The sequence below is a fragment of the Pipistrellus hanaki genome, assembly GCF_964339955.1.
Source record: "Pipistrellus hanaki genome assembly, chromosome: 10".
Taxonomy (NCBI): domain Eukaryota; kingdom Metazoa; phylum Chordata; class Mammalia; order Chiroptera; family Vespertilionidae; genus Pipistrellus; species Pipistrellus hanaki.
In genome coordinates, this window is record NC_140512.1 from 40,376,396 (window position 1) to 40,394,732 (window position 18,337).

Below are 18,337 nucleotides of genomic sequence, written 5' to 3' on the forward strand. Positions count from 1 at the left end.
ATGGGTATCTTGCTATTAGTGTTTCAAATGAAGGTTAATTTTCTAAAACACAAATTTTTTAGATGTAAATTATTATCAGGATATATTTCCTTACATGATATTCTTCCACTGTCACCCCCTTTTTTACTTTAAATAATAGGAAACTTTTGGAAATTTTATACTGTAGTCTTGATAGCTTTTACATTTTAAGTTAGTTGCTCTACATTATGACTACTTTAGATTCATAACATGTTGTGCAATTTTACCGTGGCCGCTCTGCCAATAAGAATTTTTGTTAACCCATTAGGAACAGCTTTTTGAACAGTACAATCAGTTGTTGTTGTTGTTGTTGTTGTTTTAGAATATCATTTATTTCCATTAGCCACATTACTTTCCTCTGAGAAATTGGCTACCATTCATCTGTCATACTCAACACTCTAGCATCAATCTCATTTATCATGTGTGTATTAGTGGAGTTGATTATTTCCCTTCTTGAGAAGGGTCTGAGCATTCCTGCTGCTAGGTTGGACTTGTATATTAAAAACCCACTTGCCCACACCATGGGTATGAGTCCTTTCAAATAAGTCTTGTTGCAGTGAGAGGGCAGCTGCTGTCAGCCAAGTCTCTGTCTGTTACCTGGGTCCCACTTTGAGCTGTGCATGGTAAGCGATGCAGCCAAGGGGGCAGGAGACCTCCCTCAGAATGGGAGGAGGTTCAGGCGCCTGCCATGTTGCAGGGGGGGTTGTGGCCATGCATATCTAGGGAGGGGTTTGAGATGGGAATGGGGGAATAAGGACAATTATGTGAGACCATAATCAATAAATAAATAAATAAATAAATAAGTTGCCTCCAGCAAATTTGTGAAATTTGACCCTAATGGAGTGTGCAGCCATTCAGGTCTCTGTTCATTTAAAAAAAAAAAAAAATAGCCCTGACCTGTTTGGATAGAGTGTCAGCCTGAGGAATCAAGGGTCCCAGGTTCAATTCCGGTCAAGGGCATGTACCTTGGTTGCGGGCACATACCCAGTAGGGAGTGTTCATGAGGCAGCTGATGGATGTTTCGCTCTCATTGATGTTTCTATCTCTCTATCCTTCTCCCTTGTAGCAAAATCAATAAAATATATTTTAAAATAATTTTTAAAAAAATAAAAGCGAGTTCCCTTGAGCCTGGGCAATTCTATTTTATGAGCAGCAATGACATCTAGTGGTTGGAAAGTTGTATGCCTTCTGACTTGGAAAAAGGCATTCCCAAAGAGAATGTTGTAGAATATTCAATGAATCCAAATTATTCCCATCAATTATGCTTGCTTTTGAAGGGATTTCACATTTTAATTTATGTGCTCTGCCTTCCTCCCAATGCCTCCCCACGCCCTCCTGTGGTCCAACGGCCCACAAACTGCTTATTAGGGGTCCCCACATGTGCTCCTTGTAAACCACAACTTCCTTTTCCCGTAGGAAGATCACCAGAAGCTTTTATGGCAACTATGCTCCGCTTCCTGTTAAAATGAAGTTTACATGCATAAATATTTATTTTGGAAATAAAATATGTAATTTAGAAAGAAACTTGAGATGATAAATTTGATAGAGTAGAAACTCATTTCAGAGCCAAATAGGGGAAAGGCAGTGTGGTATAGAGGAAAGCTGTGGACTTCAGCTTCCAAGGCACTTGGGGTCAGAAGCCAGTTCTTCCCATTAAAGTCACATGGTAGTTATGACAGTAATGTCTCTGGAACTCAATCTCCTTACCTCAAACAATTAGGATGGCATATACCTTGTCAGGATGTTTTCCGGATTGAATAGAATCATGTACAATAAAATTCTGGCCCAGAGTAGGTGGTATTATTATTATTATTATTATTATTATTTGTATTTTACTAAGAATAATTATCCTCATGTTTACAGTTGGATATTGTAAAAAGCCAAAATGCTGGTTTTTAAATTTTCAACTATCTGTGATCCTGATTGAAATGACCTCATCTCTCTTTGTTACAGGTGTTTAAACTACAAAATAACGACTTTGGGAAAACTGCTTTAAATATCTGAAAATGAGATAGGAATTCTAATCTACTTGAGACTTGAATAGTAATAAAGGGTTTAGAAGAATTGGAACAGACTGATAGTACCTTTACATAGAGAACTTGAAAAAATGATTTCTAACTCTATAAATTGTGAAGATAATCTGGATTTGTGGATGAAAAAAAAATCAGTTTAGGAATAAATGTGTAAACAAATTTATCACAAGAAAATATTGTGAAGTACTGATTTCTGTGGCCCTCTTATGGGCAGAATGTGAATCACAGTACCCCTTTAATATATATATATATATAGTGTTAGAGAGTATCATCTGAGTAGTCTAAGTTTAACCTTATCTGCAACCTTGTTTTAAAAGTTGACCTTTTTTGCCTATAATCTGGAACTTAACAAATTTTTTCTATATAAGGAATGCTATATACCTATACTGTGGTCTATTTCCTAGTCAGTTTCACAGATTAATACCAAAGTTAGACCTCAAATATATAACCCCACAAATAGGACTAGCTCAGTTAGCATCAATTGACAGTGATTACTTTGGAAATATCAAAAAGCAATAGAATTTTGAGATTGGAAGAAATTTGAGATCTCTATTCTAAATTCCAGTGAAATATACCAAAAACACACCTTTCACCAGTTTTGACCATAGCAATAGGAGCCAATAATCCCCTTCCCACCTAAGACAGATGTGGCTGTCTTCTCCAATCAGTATTATAGAAATAGCAAGGCATGGGCTGACCTGGGTTCTAATTTTCACTCTTCAATCTATTATAGAAGAGAGAGTGGACACTGGGGCATAGTCATCCCAAAATCAAAGAGGGTTAAACAAAGGTCTGGTTTGTGCTCACATTAATGATCTTTGCAGGTTGGCTGTAGCTCTGTTCCAAATCTTCATCTGAAGTCCAGGCTGCAGTAGCAGCCACTAACAGGAACATGCTCTGAGCAGAGGGGGGAAAATTAATTGACAAGTTAGATTACTCAAAGACTAAACTCAAGGTTACAATAAAGATCAAGTAAGACTAAGTTATATTATGTTAAGTTATAACATATCTTATTTAAATTCTATTAATGCTATGAGATCTTTTATCAGGTATTCTGTCCAGTAGATCTGTATATATTTTTTAATGCTCCAGGACTGAGAGACACTTGGGGAGGGATAATTCTAGTCCTCGAGTCTGGCTGTGCCTGAAGCTAGCAAAACCCCAAGACTTTTGTTTTTCTTTTCTTTCTCTTTTTCTTTTTTTAAATATATTTCTTTATTGATTTCAGAGAGGAAGGGAGAGAGATAGAGAGATAGAAACATCAATGATGAGAGAGAATTATTGATTGGCTGCCTCCTGCATGCTCCCTACTGGGGATGGAGCCCAGAATCTGGGAATGTGCCCCTGGCCAGAATCGAACCCGGGACCCTTCAGTCTGCAGGCCAACGTTCTATCCACTGAGCCAAACCGGCTAAAACAAGACTTTTGTTTTTCATTTAACTATTTGCCATTGGGTTCCTGTCACTTGTAACCTAAAGAGTTCTAATTAATAATACACTCCCTTCAGGCATAGTCAGTTTTGTTGTTGTTTAATACATAAAATTTGAAGAAGAACCAAGTAGTTAACCTTGTTCAGAGTACTAGTACTAAAACAATTCATGCCATAACCCTGCAGCCCTTCATGTTGAGGCTTTACAGTTTTTGTGGTACAGACTTCTAAAAAACAAAATCTCTCAGAAGATAAAAGGAAAACTCCTTCCTCCTATCCCCTTTGTCTATATTCTAATCACTTACTAATATACCCCATAGCTGGGCCCTTTATCTAGCTTTACTTTTCTCATAGGTTCTTTAGACAGCATTAGCTCTATATGGGGAAATATGCCTTTCATTGAAGAAAATTAAAAACAAAAATGGAATCTTAGCTAACCTCTGCTTCCATGCCTATACTGGCAGCTGTTGAGAAGTAGCAGCTCACATTTACAAGTTTTCTCAGTTGTCCTCCATCTCTAACTCCTGGTAAGTGTTAGGTCTTCCAAGGAAGAAAACCAATTACTACTTCTCTTTGGCCATACCCAGAATTTCAGAACAGATGGACCTAGATGCCAAATGTTGCTGTAGAGTTTAATATGTTTTCTTGCTCTAAATTTTAAAAAATCATTATAATATTTAGTTTACTTAGAATTTAAAGCTACTGGGTTTTTTTTTTAAAAAAAAATACTTTCACTTTTTCAGGATAGAAAATTAACACATGATCTCAAAATAGAATTAGTTGTAAGAACTCACATATGTTACAAGTATATCTAATATATGAATTCAATAATTTGTCCTGTTTTATGGTAATAGCACAAGAACTTCCCCTGTATTGATCATGGATTTTATTTTCTGTATTTTATGATGCTTTAACATCTTGGGCCTTGCTGATTATAGAGAGATTGTCCTTCTCAAGGTTAGCCAATTCTTAGAGACAGCAAACAATTCATCCTGACGTGCTTTTCAAAACCAACCATCCAGAGCCTATAGCTTCCTCTCATTTAATACAAAAGACTGCCACATGCTGAGCAAGCCACTATCCCCTGCCCAAATCAGTCCAAGATCAGGTGCCAGACAACTAGAGACATCCCCTACACCCAAGTTCACTGAAATTATTCAATCTAGCTAATTCTAAGCCTTTTTATCCTGTGTTGCTATGCCTTTCCTATGGAAACCACAGTAAAGGCTCTTACTTCCTGGCCAACCCTGGGGTGGTCCTGTGCAGAGTACCTTATTTCATGTTTCTAGGGATCTGAGAGTATAACTTCTTCCTTCTTGTCAGTCATTTCTGAATCTATATGTCTTACCATCCCTGCTTAAAACAAGTCCTGAGTACAATTTTAAACCTTGGCAATTTTATTAACTATTCATCAAAATAGCTTCTATTAGTAAATATATTATTAATATAAAATTTTATTTACTAGGGTCCCTCTGCGTGGCCTGTGGGCATCAGGCCGAAACTGGGAGTCCAACATCTCCCAAGGGATGTAGTAGTGGGTGAAGCAGCAGGCAGCCCAGGAGGAGCCCAGGTCGGGCACCACTCCATTCCTGCTCATCCCAGTCCCACTGCTCCTGCCACTCAGTAGGCTTGATGCAGCTCTGCTGAAGTCTCCCCACCCATCCTAGAGTGATACCAGTGTGCCCATGACCTGGTAAGCGGCTGTGGGCTTGCACCCAGTCAGTCCTGATTCCGGTCCTGGTCCGGATAGGGGAGAGGCACACAGGGTGGGTGTCCAAAGGAGAGGTTCGCACCACAGCTGCACTCGCCAGGCGTAAGCCCGGTGTCAGCTGAGCAGCGCTCCATCTATGGAAGCTCACTGACCGCCAGGAGCCAGCTCCTGCATTGAGCATCTGCCCCTGATGGTCAGTATGCATCATAGTGACCAGTCCAACCATCAATAGTCAAATGGTCACTTAGGCTTTTATATAGAGAGATTTGCCAAAATAGCTTTTCTTAGTAAATGTATTATTAATCTAAAGTTTGTTTTTATAATATTCAGAGGTCTCCTTGAGATACTTTTTTTTTTTTTTTTTTTTTTAAAGCAAGACTTCAGGAAAGAGGAAAATTCAATTCCATTGAGACTGTTTAAGAATAAATAAGTCCCATATTTTTTTAGGAAAACTTCAGTAATAAAGTCTATAAAGTTGGACTTGTGGTTTACAGAAGGCTCCATAATCTGTTTTTGATATGGGTATAATAGTATGAGTCATCAAAGGAAAAGTAATTTTCCCTCTGTGGATTAGAAATGATTTCAGAAACCTTTATAAAACTCAAAGGAGAAAAGCATTGATTGCTGTGAACAACTTGCCTAATTCATTTAGATCTGGTTATTTAATCTTGTCATTTATTTACAGAAAGAGCTATTAACAAGCAAATGGCCCCCACATGTGACTGGCTGATGTTTCCTTGCCTGGAGGAAATTGATAACAAGTTATATCTTTTCTTTTCGTTGATATTTAAATTAGAATAGAATTGATGGCCTGTTGGTGAACAAAATGGATGATGGATGATGAATGCTGACTGTGTGACTGGGAGATTTTACCCATCAGAGTCACAATAATGTAATCTTTAATAATTCATATTATGAAATAAAAACATCATTGTCTCTAAGAAGTTATTTATCCTCCATTTAGAAGAGGAGCTTTAAAAATATTCTGTATATAAAAACAACTAGGAATAAAGCCAGTGTCCGCTACTTTAAGCAATGACCTCAAATCCTAACTTGAATAAAATCATGTGTAGTACTTTTTAAAAATGCATATTTTTGGGTTCTGTTCTCCAGTGATTCTGACTCAGTAGTCTGAAGATAGGCTCAAGAATCTGCATTTTTATTAAGTAGTCTGCCTCTTGACACAGGTGTTCCAAGAATCACAATTTAATAAACACAGAGAAACCAGTGGCCTACTTTCCCTGCTTCTAAAGATTCATTGTTGAGCCATGTGTGCAATCAGCTGTCAGCTTGGGTTCTAAAATATATTCTAGTAGCAGCTTCTGTCTAAACATTGAGCTGATAATATTAATTTTATGTAAAGTATATATATGCATATCAATATGTCTAGATAGACAGATATCTAGAGATAGATATACTTATTTTTTATTATAATTTCACCCTTTTCAGATCCAGAAATAAATTTTTATTATGATTTCACCCTTTTGAGGTCCAGTAAAAATTTCAGGTCAGTCATTAAGTTTAACTTGCCCTGTCTTAGCTAGGGCAATTTAAACACTTTGAATCTCAGTTTCCTCATCTTGAAAATGGGATTACAATGTACCTTCACAGAATTATGGTGAGCATTGAAGGGGCAGTGGTATATAATGCATTTAGCCCAATATCTAGCAAAGAGTAAGGGTTAAGTAAATAGTAAGTCTTGTTATTAAAAGATAGGGTAGAAGCACTATGACCCATTGATGCCTTATATTTGTAAGGAAATTGCTATATTTCCAGAGCTCTTTCACATACATCATTTCATTATATCCTCACAATGTGCATATGAGATAGCGGGTATAGGATATTGTCCAGTTTACAAATAAGGTTCAACTTTGTCATTCGCTGTGCGCATTGGCTCAGACTATGGAGGAGGTAGTGGGGGGAGAGGGGGGATGAGCCTCAAAGCAACTGAGAAGGTAGAAGTTTCTTTCACCTTTGAAACCAAGGAATTCGTGTATCCTAGAATGCTCCTGTAAACTTTAGAGCTCACAGTGAGTTTCTAATTTGTAGAATGGCAGAGTAGTACAATGGCTAAAAGCAATAGGTTTTGGAGTAAACAAATCTGGTTTTGCCAATATAATGGTTGTTAACTTGACAATGATATTTAAGTTTTTTAAGCCTGGATTGCCTCTTTGCATAATAGTAATATCTAATATTTATTGACTCTTCAATATAATGTTTTCAGAGTACAGAAGAGTACTGCTCAGAATAGAGGTAATATATAAGAATCCTTCCACCTATACATGCTACAATTACTACTAATGTATAGAAGCTGTTATTACAATGGTTAGCTTAAAAACTAAAGTAATAATTTTTCCTAATGTGAAGAGATAGCTAGTGGACAAATTGTTTGCCACCATTATAATCACTTACATTTTTAGGAAACAGAGTAAACATGAGCAGTCTGTGTACCTAGGCCCAGATCACAAAATGACTCCATGGCAGAGTCAAAGTTCTGCTCTGACCAAGACCTTATCTTGTCTCTAGAGATCACTGTGATCCTTTCATAGCATTCAAAAGGACTTCCACTTGGGGAGTTTCCTTATTGCATTCCAAATGCTCTTGGGTCTGGAAAATTACTTTGTATTCTTATGTTTAATATTCTGAGTTTTGTTAAAGATGGAATTTTTGCTGAGTTGAAGGCCCACACAATTCTTACAGGTTCCAACTTGGAACCAATCGGAAATCTTTTGTGGCTTTGAGTTAGTCTTGGCAGAACACTTTCAGAGTGGGAGGATTTAATGGGTTTCTTTAAAGAGTCACTTTAAAGCATTCATTTAGGCTCAAACCAAAGTAAACTGACCACTCTATTCCCATGGATGTCAGAGGATCAAGGGTTAGAATTCAGGGGAAATGTGGTAGCCAAGCCTATTGAGAATTTGGTTGATAGTTTGGGCCATAAAACAGAAGCAAGTCCATGGTGTCACTAAAAGAAACTTTCTCACAAAAACTTTTTTTTAAACTTTGTCCATTGACCAGTTGGGGGAGTTTTCAGGCAAGGCATCCCCAGCAGCTCATGAGGAGGCTTTCTGATGGAGTTCACTCCCTGGGGTTAATAGAATCTACATTCCTTTCATATGTTCCAGTCTGAGCCCTGGCTGGTCTTCTCCCGGTTGCTCCCTACCGCCAGTCATAGCACACCTCATTGTTATGGGTAGGTTGTGCAAGAAATGGGTATCTTTAGTGGCTTCGCACCCAGTTTACCCTTTTCAAAACATTCAAATTGGAATTTTTGCTTCAACAGTCTCCTTGAACTTCTCTGCTGAACTCCTAGACTCCCACAAAGGCTGTGAGTGATTGTATAAATCAGTGTTCTTTGTGGGAGAAATGATCGAAAGCTACTATTTCACCATTATGGACCCTGTCTAACTCTGACTTTGCTTTTTTTTAAAATAGTGATGTTTTACTCACATCTGGTATTACTTGATATGGCTCATTTGACCAAAAATGAAACAAGTAGTTACATTATTCGAAAGAGGAAAATTGGCCTTATTGAGTTACTGTGCTTAGTATTATACAGTAAGGATTAAATGGCTTGCCCAAAATTATATGTATAATAAGTGGGGAATTCAGAATTTGAGTTTAAACAAGTTGACTCCAAGAACTGTGCTTTCCAATAAGATGGTCATTAGCCACATGTGGCATCTAGATTTAAATAAATTCTATAAGCTAGAAATTTAGTTTCCTTAATAGCCACATTGCACATATTCAATCGATACACATGCCTAATGGCTACCATTATCAGACGGTACAGAAATATCTGCATTTTTGCAGAAAGTTCTATCGAAGCAAAACTCTTAGCCTCTATACTACATCACTTCCCTATACTTTTATATAACATTATAGATTAGTAAAGCAATTTATTCTCAAAGTTTTAATTATTCCTTTTGTGCAAGTGACCATAGCAAGCAATTTTCTTAATTATCAGTGCCACATTTTCATCTGTATGCCAGATATGTTCATTTGTACATTCTAATAGCAATGCAAACATGTGTTGTTGTTTTTTTAATGAAAATAAAGGAAATTTATTACCTGTATACAGTACGGTAGTACGGTAGTTGTCAACACAAACCAGACAAACTGTGAATCCTACGGTATCAAGAATTTACTCATTTATTCAATGATAATCATGTCATCATCTTCTGGAACATCATCATAACAATCCAATTCCTGAATTTCCTGGTGAATTTCTTGTGACTCCATTTCTTTCAGAATCAGTGGACCAAATCTCTCATGTTTAGCAATAGCACTGTCTTTAAATGAGTACTTCTTGTCAAGGTAGCCTGCTCGCAGTGCATTTGCAATGCAACTGTCAGTGATTTTCTCCCGTGAATTTTTCACCCAAGTCACAACTTCTTGCAGTTTAGGTTTCACATATTTTTAAACTGAATTTCACCTTATCCTCAAAATCAACTTTCTCTCTTAACCTCTCCATTTTCATCTTTGCTACCCTTTTATTTCCAGTTTCTGAAGGTTAGTCATTGAACTTTTTACTTTTTATTTCCTCTTTTTGTCCTCTGAATCTATATCCTATCAACCTTCCTTTAGAAATATCTCTGAAATAGGACTTTTTTACTGCAATTAAACTAGACCATGATAGTCTAGCTGAATCTTATCTTTCCCAAATCCTTCCAGTCTATCCATGACATCAGATATCAAATACCAATGGCCCTGTCCCTCATTCTCAGAAAATTACAGTAGTTTAAAAAAAACAAAAAAACAGTTAATGCCTTCTACAATCTTATCTACTTTATCTCTTCCTCCATTTCTGCATGAACTGTTTGTTCTAACCAGACTGGTCTTATTCCTCTATTGAGATACTTGACCTTTGCATTCCTGAGATTATGTTCTCATTCTTCTTCCACTAATCTCCACTTACTTTAAATATTAACTATCCCCCAAGGACTAACCTCAGGGCCCTCCTTATCCTTAGGGTGAAACCATTTTAGGTCATAATGTTCTTTTCAGATGCTAGACTAGTCAGTCACTCTATGTGCTATTCATCACATAACTTCTTGTCTTGCTAGGTATATTGGACTAGGTTCTCCAGAGAAAGAGGAACAATATATTTATATATCCATATATCCTTTTGTGTTTATTTACATCTTTATCTTTATATACTTATATAGATATGAGAGAATGGGTAGATAGATAAATTTTGATTGATTGATCTTAAAGAATTTGCTCCCATCAGTGAGATGGCTGGCAAGACCAAAATCCTCAGGGCAGGCTAGAAGGCTGGAAATTCTAACAAGAAGTTAATATCTTGAGTCTGGAGACAGAATTTTTCCTCATCATAGGACCTCAGTCTTTTCTCTTAAGGCTTTAACTAATTGGATGAGGCCTACCCACATTATGAAGGATAATCTGCCTTACTCAAAATCTATTGATTTAAATGTTAATCACATCTAAAAAATACATCCACAACAATATGTAGACTGATGTTTAATCAAACATTTGAGTCTCATTACCTATCCAAATTGATATATAGAATCCACCATCACATTGGGTATATATCAATATATTTTTAGAGCGTGTGTGTGTGTGTGTGTGTGTGTGTGTGTGTGTGTGTATGCTCTGCAATCGAATAGCTTTATGGAGAAGACAGAAATAAAAATTGTTTATGAAATTTGTCTATACTCAGCAATGATCTTCCTACTACAGTTTGTTCTCTTTGTAGCTTCTATAAAATTTATATCTTTCTTCATCTAGATTCTAGAAGAAAGATATAAATTTTATATCTTTCCATCTAACCTATCTATCTTAGCTAGGCATCATATTATTCTTATTAACCATGTTTCAGAATTAATTGCCATTCAAAAAAATTTTTCCATCTAACCTATCTATCTTAGCTAGGCATCATATTATTCTTATTAACCATGTTTCAGAATTAATTGCCACTCAAAAAAAATTTTCCCAATTTCTCCTCTGATTTCCCATCGTGGCACATAAACCTAGAACTTTTTTTTAAGCAAGAGCCTTGAAAACAAAATATATCTTTCTAAATTTGTATTTCTTTGTATCCTCTATAATATTTGCTATGATAATCTACATAGTTATCAATCAGTAAGGATTGGCAGAGTGACAGGTTATTTAGGCCAACAAAGAGTTCTATTCTCACATTACCTACTAATTGTTAGATATTACTACCTGATTATCTCACCAATATCTCACATCATATGTTTCAAACCAAACTTACTTTTCTCCTAAAACATTGGCTGATCTAGAGGAACAAAAAGTTGCCATCATTTCCAACCTATATCTTCCTCGGGAATAATGACCTCTTCATTGCGCCATGCTCTTTCGTCTTGTGTTCCTTTGTCTCATGCATTTTTATCTCCACCTGCCTGGGATACTCTTCTTGATCTTTATATGTCATTCTCCTTCTTTTAGTTCCACTTTCACCTTAAATACTATCTTCCAGAAGAGGTTTTCCCATACTGAACAGGAGAAGGAAATATTTTTATTTTTACTCTTATAAACTTACAATATAAGCTCAATACTTTTTCAATGAATTCCTGAATGAATAGATTAAATAAATATAATACAGTAACTAGGAATCTATAATAATAAAGGCATAATATGCTAATTGGACCAGACATCCTTCTGGATGACCTTCCAGACAAAGCTGGGGCTGCGAGGGAAGCCCATGTCCAGTGGGAAGCTGGTGCCAGCAGCTGGGAGAAGGAAAGCCTACTCTTGCATCAATTTTGTGCATCGGGTCTCTAGTTGTAATATAAGGCAGAATGTATCAATGCACATAATACAGATATGACCAAAGCACAAAAGGAGGTGATTATTTTCAGGTAGTAACAATGAGGTAGTTGAATGAATGCCTTGTACTCAATGATTATTTACTATGTAATTTGCTATTATTTAAATTATTATTTACTGTGCCACTGACATATGAAAGATATTTATTTTAGTTATTATAATTACTAATTCAGCTAACTAAAAATATTATGGGACTAAACAATAGAAAACTGGGTATATATAAACACTTCAGACTTTTTTTTTAAAGAGTGTTTGTTTGGCTCAGTGAATTCTCTTTGCTCACCTTGTTACCTGAGTGCAGTATGACATAAAGAACACAATGTGCTTTAGCTGGAAATTAACTGCTATAATCAGATGTTACCGCATGATCAGAAAATAAGCTTTTTAAAGCATAGTTATGAAAAGTATAGTTAGTTATTTGTTGAGAAGAGAAACTGCACATGACTTTGATGTAAATGAACAGATCATGCATTTAACAAGGTGAGCCTCAATTGTTTTTATTTTTTTTGTGTAAATATGAATCGTATTATATATTTGTTAATATCCGTAAAATGAAAATGCTTGATAGAGTATATTTTATTACTTTTCCTACACATATGTCAAAATAACGAAATGGTGTAAAGCTAGTGTAGTAATTATAAAGATTTCCTATTTGGAGTTATGACGATTGACTTCTAAAAAAGGAAGAGCATGCCTTCTTTCTCAGGCACTAACAACTGACCCATTAGGTCTTATTTCTTCATGAAGAAACTTACTATTTCAAAGTGTTGGGATTTTTTCAGATGTTCAGGTAGGATTTAATTAGTACTTCTAGAGTTAAAATTCAGATTCTCCATATTCTGTATAATGATCTCAATACATGAGGTTAACTCAAAACAAATGAGGTTCAGTCAAAACATCTCTATTACATTTGCATTGAAATGATAATTTATGTAAATAATTTCAATCTTAAGACAAACTAAGATTCTGAAGTGTCTTCCAAAGGAAGATACATTATGCTTAATATAATTATAATGATGAGTGGGTTTTCAAACTATTCTACTTTTAGTAACTATTAATTTATATATGGCAGAACCTTTAAATTGCTTACATTTGGTGAACTAGAGAGGCCTTCTTCATCAAACTACTCAAAGACACTATTGCATTAATTTTTTACAGAGAAAACTAAGCATGAGATAATTTAAAGTTTTCATCAATTACAATTAAATCAGAGGCAGAATAGGAATAAAATCCAATGTCCTGAACAACTATGCATTGTCATGAAACTTAATACTTCTTTTTTTCCCATTTCTATAATTTTCATTAGCTTTACATCTAAGCCCAAATGAGACAAAGAAGTCATAAATTCAATGATAAAACCTAAAGATACATAACCAGAAACTCCAGTTGGGGTGGAGGGGTGAAGAGGCAGCATGATTTTTCAGAAGCTGTAGGGACATAAAGAATGCTTTATATCAGCTAAGTGATAAAATTTCACATAGTCATGATATATTTGTTGATATTTACTTCAGAATAATTAAGTTATAAAGAAGATGGCAGATTATGAAAAAGCTGAAGAGATGCAAGAAAATTGCCAGAGAAATAGGTAAGTTTTGCCTAAATTCTACAAAAAAGTGTTTTACAACTTCATATATATATACCTTATCCTTTTCACAGCTATAGCAAAAAAGATAATTTTTTTCCCAAAAATAGCAATCCTATTTGCATTTTGCTGTACTTCTACATAATCAGTGTTACAAGTTTACAACTGGTTAAAAAGTAATTTTAGGAAATCAATAGCTACAGGATTTATTGAGTTAGCACTTCATATATCACATCTTCTGAATTTCTTATAGTTTACCAGATACAGATAATTCCATTTTAGTTATCTATGGATCTTTCATACCACTTGGTACATTTAATAAAATAAAATGTAAAGTTTTGATTTTTTTTTCACTGAATGTGGATGTCTGTGTATATGTAAGTTATAAAATTTTTCTTCACCTATAATCCATTAATTTAGAGATTTAAAGTTGAAATGATCTAAAATTTTTTCATCTTTAGCATAATATTTGGGTTAAATTTCAGTGTATAAACTGTGAGCATCAGGTGGACCTCTCTAGATTCTGTGGTTCATTAATGCAGAGCTGCAGTAGCCAGAAAGAAGCTCCTGCCATTTCTATGCTCTTCTCCACTTTCTTTTTAAAAAATTATTATAATTATACAATCTTTATTTTTATTGAATTTATTGGGGTGACATTGGTTAATAAAATTATATAGGTGTACAAATCTATAATATATCATCTGTATATTGTTTTGTGTGTTCACCACCCTAAGTCAAATCTCCTTCTACGACCATCTACCCCCCTATACCCTCTTTTGCCTCCCCACCCTATCTTCCACTCTGGTAATTACCATACTGCTATCTGTGTCTATGAGTATTTTGTGTTTGTTTGTTGGTTGGTTTCTTTGTTGTTGTTGGTTGCTTCATCTCTTCATCTTTTTCACCCAGCCCCACAACAACCCCCAAACCCCTCTGAAAGCTGTCAGTCTATTCTGTATCTATGAATCTTCACTTTCAACTCTGGTCTTTTAAAAGACTACCCAACCGCTCTTTCCAAGGCTTTCCATGAAGGTAAATAGAGACAGAAATGTTTTTCCTAAAACAAAATTTATCAAAAGAGAGCATACTGGGTCTTAAGTGTTTGGAGTGAAGGAAGGTCTTTTATGATCTTAAAGCACTTTTTGTCACTATGACTCATCTCAGAGAAAATTGGCTAAACTCAGGTGGAATAGAATTAAGTGACTTCTCATTTATTTTATAATGAGATAAAACAGAAAATAGTAAGTATTGGTGATTATGTTAAGAAACTTCCTTGTGCATGATTGGTAGGAATGTAAAATGATGCAGCTGCTATGGAAAACAGTATGATGGTTCCTTAAGAAGTTAAAAAGAATTGAAAGCAGAAATTGAAGATATATATTCATAGCAGCATTATCCACAGTAGCCAAAAAGTAGAAGTAACCCAAGTGTACATTGATTAAGGAATGAATGAATTGGTTTGAAAAATGTGGTGTATATATATATATATACAAATGGAGTAATATTCAGACTTGAAGGAAAATTCCAACATTTGCTACAACTTGAATGAACGCTAATGATATGTAAAGAAATAAGCCCATGAGAAAAGGACAAAATACTGTATGATTCCACTTATATGAAGCTCCTAGACTAGTCAGACTCGCTGGTGTGGCTCAGTATTTGAGCATCGACCTATGCACAGAAGATCCTAGTTCAATTCCTGATCAGGGCACATGTCTGGGTTGATCGATGTTAATGTTTCTCTCTCATGGATATTTCTGTCTCCCCTCTTCCTTCATCTCTCTCTCCCAAATCAATAAAGGCTTAAAAAAAAAAAAAAAAAAAGTAGAATGGTGGTGGCCAGAAGCTGGCAGAGTTTCCATTTTTCAAGATTCATGGTAGTCTGTCGATGGTCAGTGGTGATGGTAACACAATATACAATATGAATGTACTTGATACCACTGAGAAGTACACTTAAAAAAAGTTAAGATGGTGAATTTCACCACAATAAAAAAATTCACACCAGATGTATATCTTCAGTTGTTACTCTAACGTGACAGCCAGTGAGAACTTAAATTTTCCAGGGATTATACTAAAAATCTTTGTATTGTCTGTGGTTAATTTTGTTTTTAAAATTGCAATGTTGGTATAATTTGCTACCTTGGGTGAAATTTGACTCTTCAGCACAATTATAAACTAGAAAATGTTACAAATTATATTCACAATGTAACGTTACCTTTTAAAAATTTATTTTCCAGAAAACTGCAAGAACAACTGCCCAAAGTAAGAAACCAAGTTGTTGGACCTTTTGAGATAGTAAGTAACATCTGTTAGAAAGTATGCATATCAAAAGATTTTAGGGAATTCTCAGTAGTGGATAGACTGTTTGTTTGATAGGTTACATCTATTTGGGGAAAATAGGGATTTAAAAAAAATTCATCAAAGTATGATTTCCAAAAGGAAAAATATATAACCAACCCAACAGGTCCACAATAAGGCATGGAAAAAACCAACACAAGAACTATACAATGATTCCAACTTTGGGGGGGAAGAGTGTGTGCATGTGTGTATGTGTGATCCATAAATGTTATCAGAGGTTATTTCTGAGGGGTAGCCTATATAATAAAGAGCTAATATGCTAATTAGGCTGAACAGCAGAATAATCAACGAAGCCAGGGCTGCAAGGGCCGAACCCCTCGCACAAATTTCATGCATTTGGCCTCCAGTGGAATTATAAATGACTTTTACTATTTTTGTTTACATTTTAATATTTTCCAGTGATACTGACAAAAGTTGCCTTTATTTTTAAAATTGTATAAATCCTTTTTAAATAAAAAATAAGTATTTAAATATTTTGTAAACTTTATGTATGCATCACAGTATGTTTTAGCATAATTCTTTAGCATTATGTTAAAGGAAAATTTTCAAAAATGCTTTCTCAAAACAGCTCCTCTACTTAATCTAATCTCTAAATCAATCTATCAGATCAATATCACTAAAAATATACTTGAAACTACTTGAAAGTCCATTTTTTAAGAAATCTGAGAAGTAACAGAACATGAGAAAGTTTATCAAGGAGATAACACACTACTCTGGGGGTGTTGGAGGAGCAGATACCCTCTTATCATCTGTTGTAATGAGTACAATGGTATGGCAGTTAATTCATAAATATTTATTAGCTAATGCATGAATGAAAGGAAAACATTGTTTTTTCAGTTTCCACTTATAAAACATCTACTAAGTTCCTGTTATTCAAATCTAATTTTATTTCAGTAACATTATACATTTTATCTTTACCTCTCAGTAAAATAAATAATCCACATTTTTAAGTTCATGTTTTGGTTTGGAATAGTGTTATGGGGACCTGCTATATAATAGAATGTGAAGCAATCAATATTTGACTTCGTTATTTCTTTCTTCTAAACAGCTTTGCGAATTATTATAGACCTTAATTTACAGAATAAATGTTGTCCTAAGTAGAAATAAATATAAGGAATTTAAAATAAGAATGAAAAATATAATTTATTACATTTGGTGAACTGATTTTTACTAGGTTCATTGCACTTAGTTTTCATTGCTATGATGTTGATAAGCCTAGGGAATTGAAGATCATTGTCCATCAATCAAGATATTGTCATTGCAGTCTTTTGAAATATCTTAATTTATTCCAGAATTAACCAAATGAAGAAAGTTTCTGATTCATATCCACATCTGACCTGACTTGTATCACAGGTCTACAATTTTTACTGATTTTGCTACTTTATATTTTTCAATATACATTGTAATTCCTTAAAATTGGTGACTATTTTTTTACTTTATAAATACTTTTTCATTGTTTTATTCATTTATTTAGTCAATTAATTTATAAAATGACATTTACTTGATGGCAAAAACTGTAGTTTTGGTTTTGGGTTTTAATTTTTTACAGCAAAATGCTACCCTGTTTTGTTTATTTTCCTCAGTTTCGCTTTGCTGATGCATTGGACATCATACTCATGATCCTGGGATTACTGGCATCGGTGGTAAATGGAGCATGTCTTCCTGTAATGTCACTGATTTTAGGAGAAATGAGTGATAACCTTCTTAGTGGATGTCTACTCAAAAGTAACACAAGTGAGTATAATATTTACTTTTCTATTATATATTGCTGGAGACTCAGAGGTGTTAAAACAGTCAGCTCATAATATAGATTATTGTATTGTCATATAATATCTACATGGTTTGCATTAAAGTCATTTATTTTTATATATTGCCAGGGACTAAAGAACCAAAATCTGTATTCATCAATATTTTTCAAAGAAACAGAACCAATAGGATGAGTATGTTTTTGAATACATACATACACACATTATATATGTGTGTATAGAGACAGACACACACATATGCACACACACACACACACACACACACACACACACACACAGGATGTCCCCAAAAAATATATACACACTTTGAATGATTACAAAATCAGTATTTATTAGCATATAGTTCATTTTCAAAATTTAAAAAAAATCTATAGAAATGATAATTTTTCTGTCAATAACTGTTTTCAAATTAATGACCATTCTGGTCCAGGCACTGCTGATAACATAAAGCAATGGAATCATTTTATTTGTATTTGTGCACCCTCAATTCATCAATTGTTGTTTGTTTTGTGCCATAAACTTTATCTTTTATGTATCCACATTTTAAAAAGTGGCACTTTAGAATAAATTTTCTTTGTTTAAAGCCTAGTCTAGCTTCACCATTATTTCAAATCAGTTGAACCTGAA

At 34.6% G+C, this 18,337-nt stretch overlaps 1 protein-coding gene across 1 annotated transcript in view; it reads left to right on the forward strand.

The window, feature by feature from the left end:
* Nucleotides 1-13,536: 13,536 nt before the first annotated feature.
* Nucleotides 13,537-18,337, forward strand: part of ABCB5 (ATP binding cassette subfamily B member 5) — a gene marked incomplete at both ends in the record, with an annotated part of 77,482 nt that continues 72,681 nt past the window's right edge. The window contains 3 exons of the mRNA XM_084897121.1: nt 13,537-13,589; nt 15,824-15,881; nt 17,528-17,678. Coding sequence (XP_084753247.1) covers nt 13,537-13,589; nt 15,824-15,881; nt 17,528-17,678 — 262 coding nt within the window. The remainder of the gene's footprint in view (nt 13,590-15,823; nt 15,882-17,527; nt 17,679-18,337) is intronic.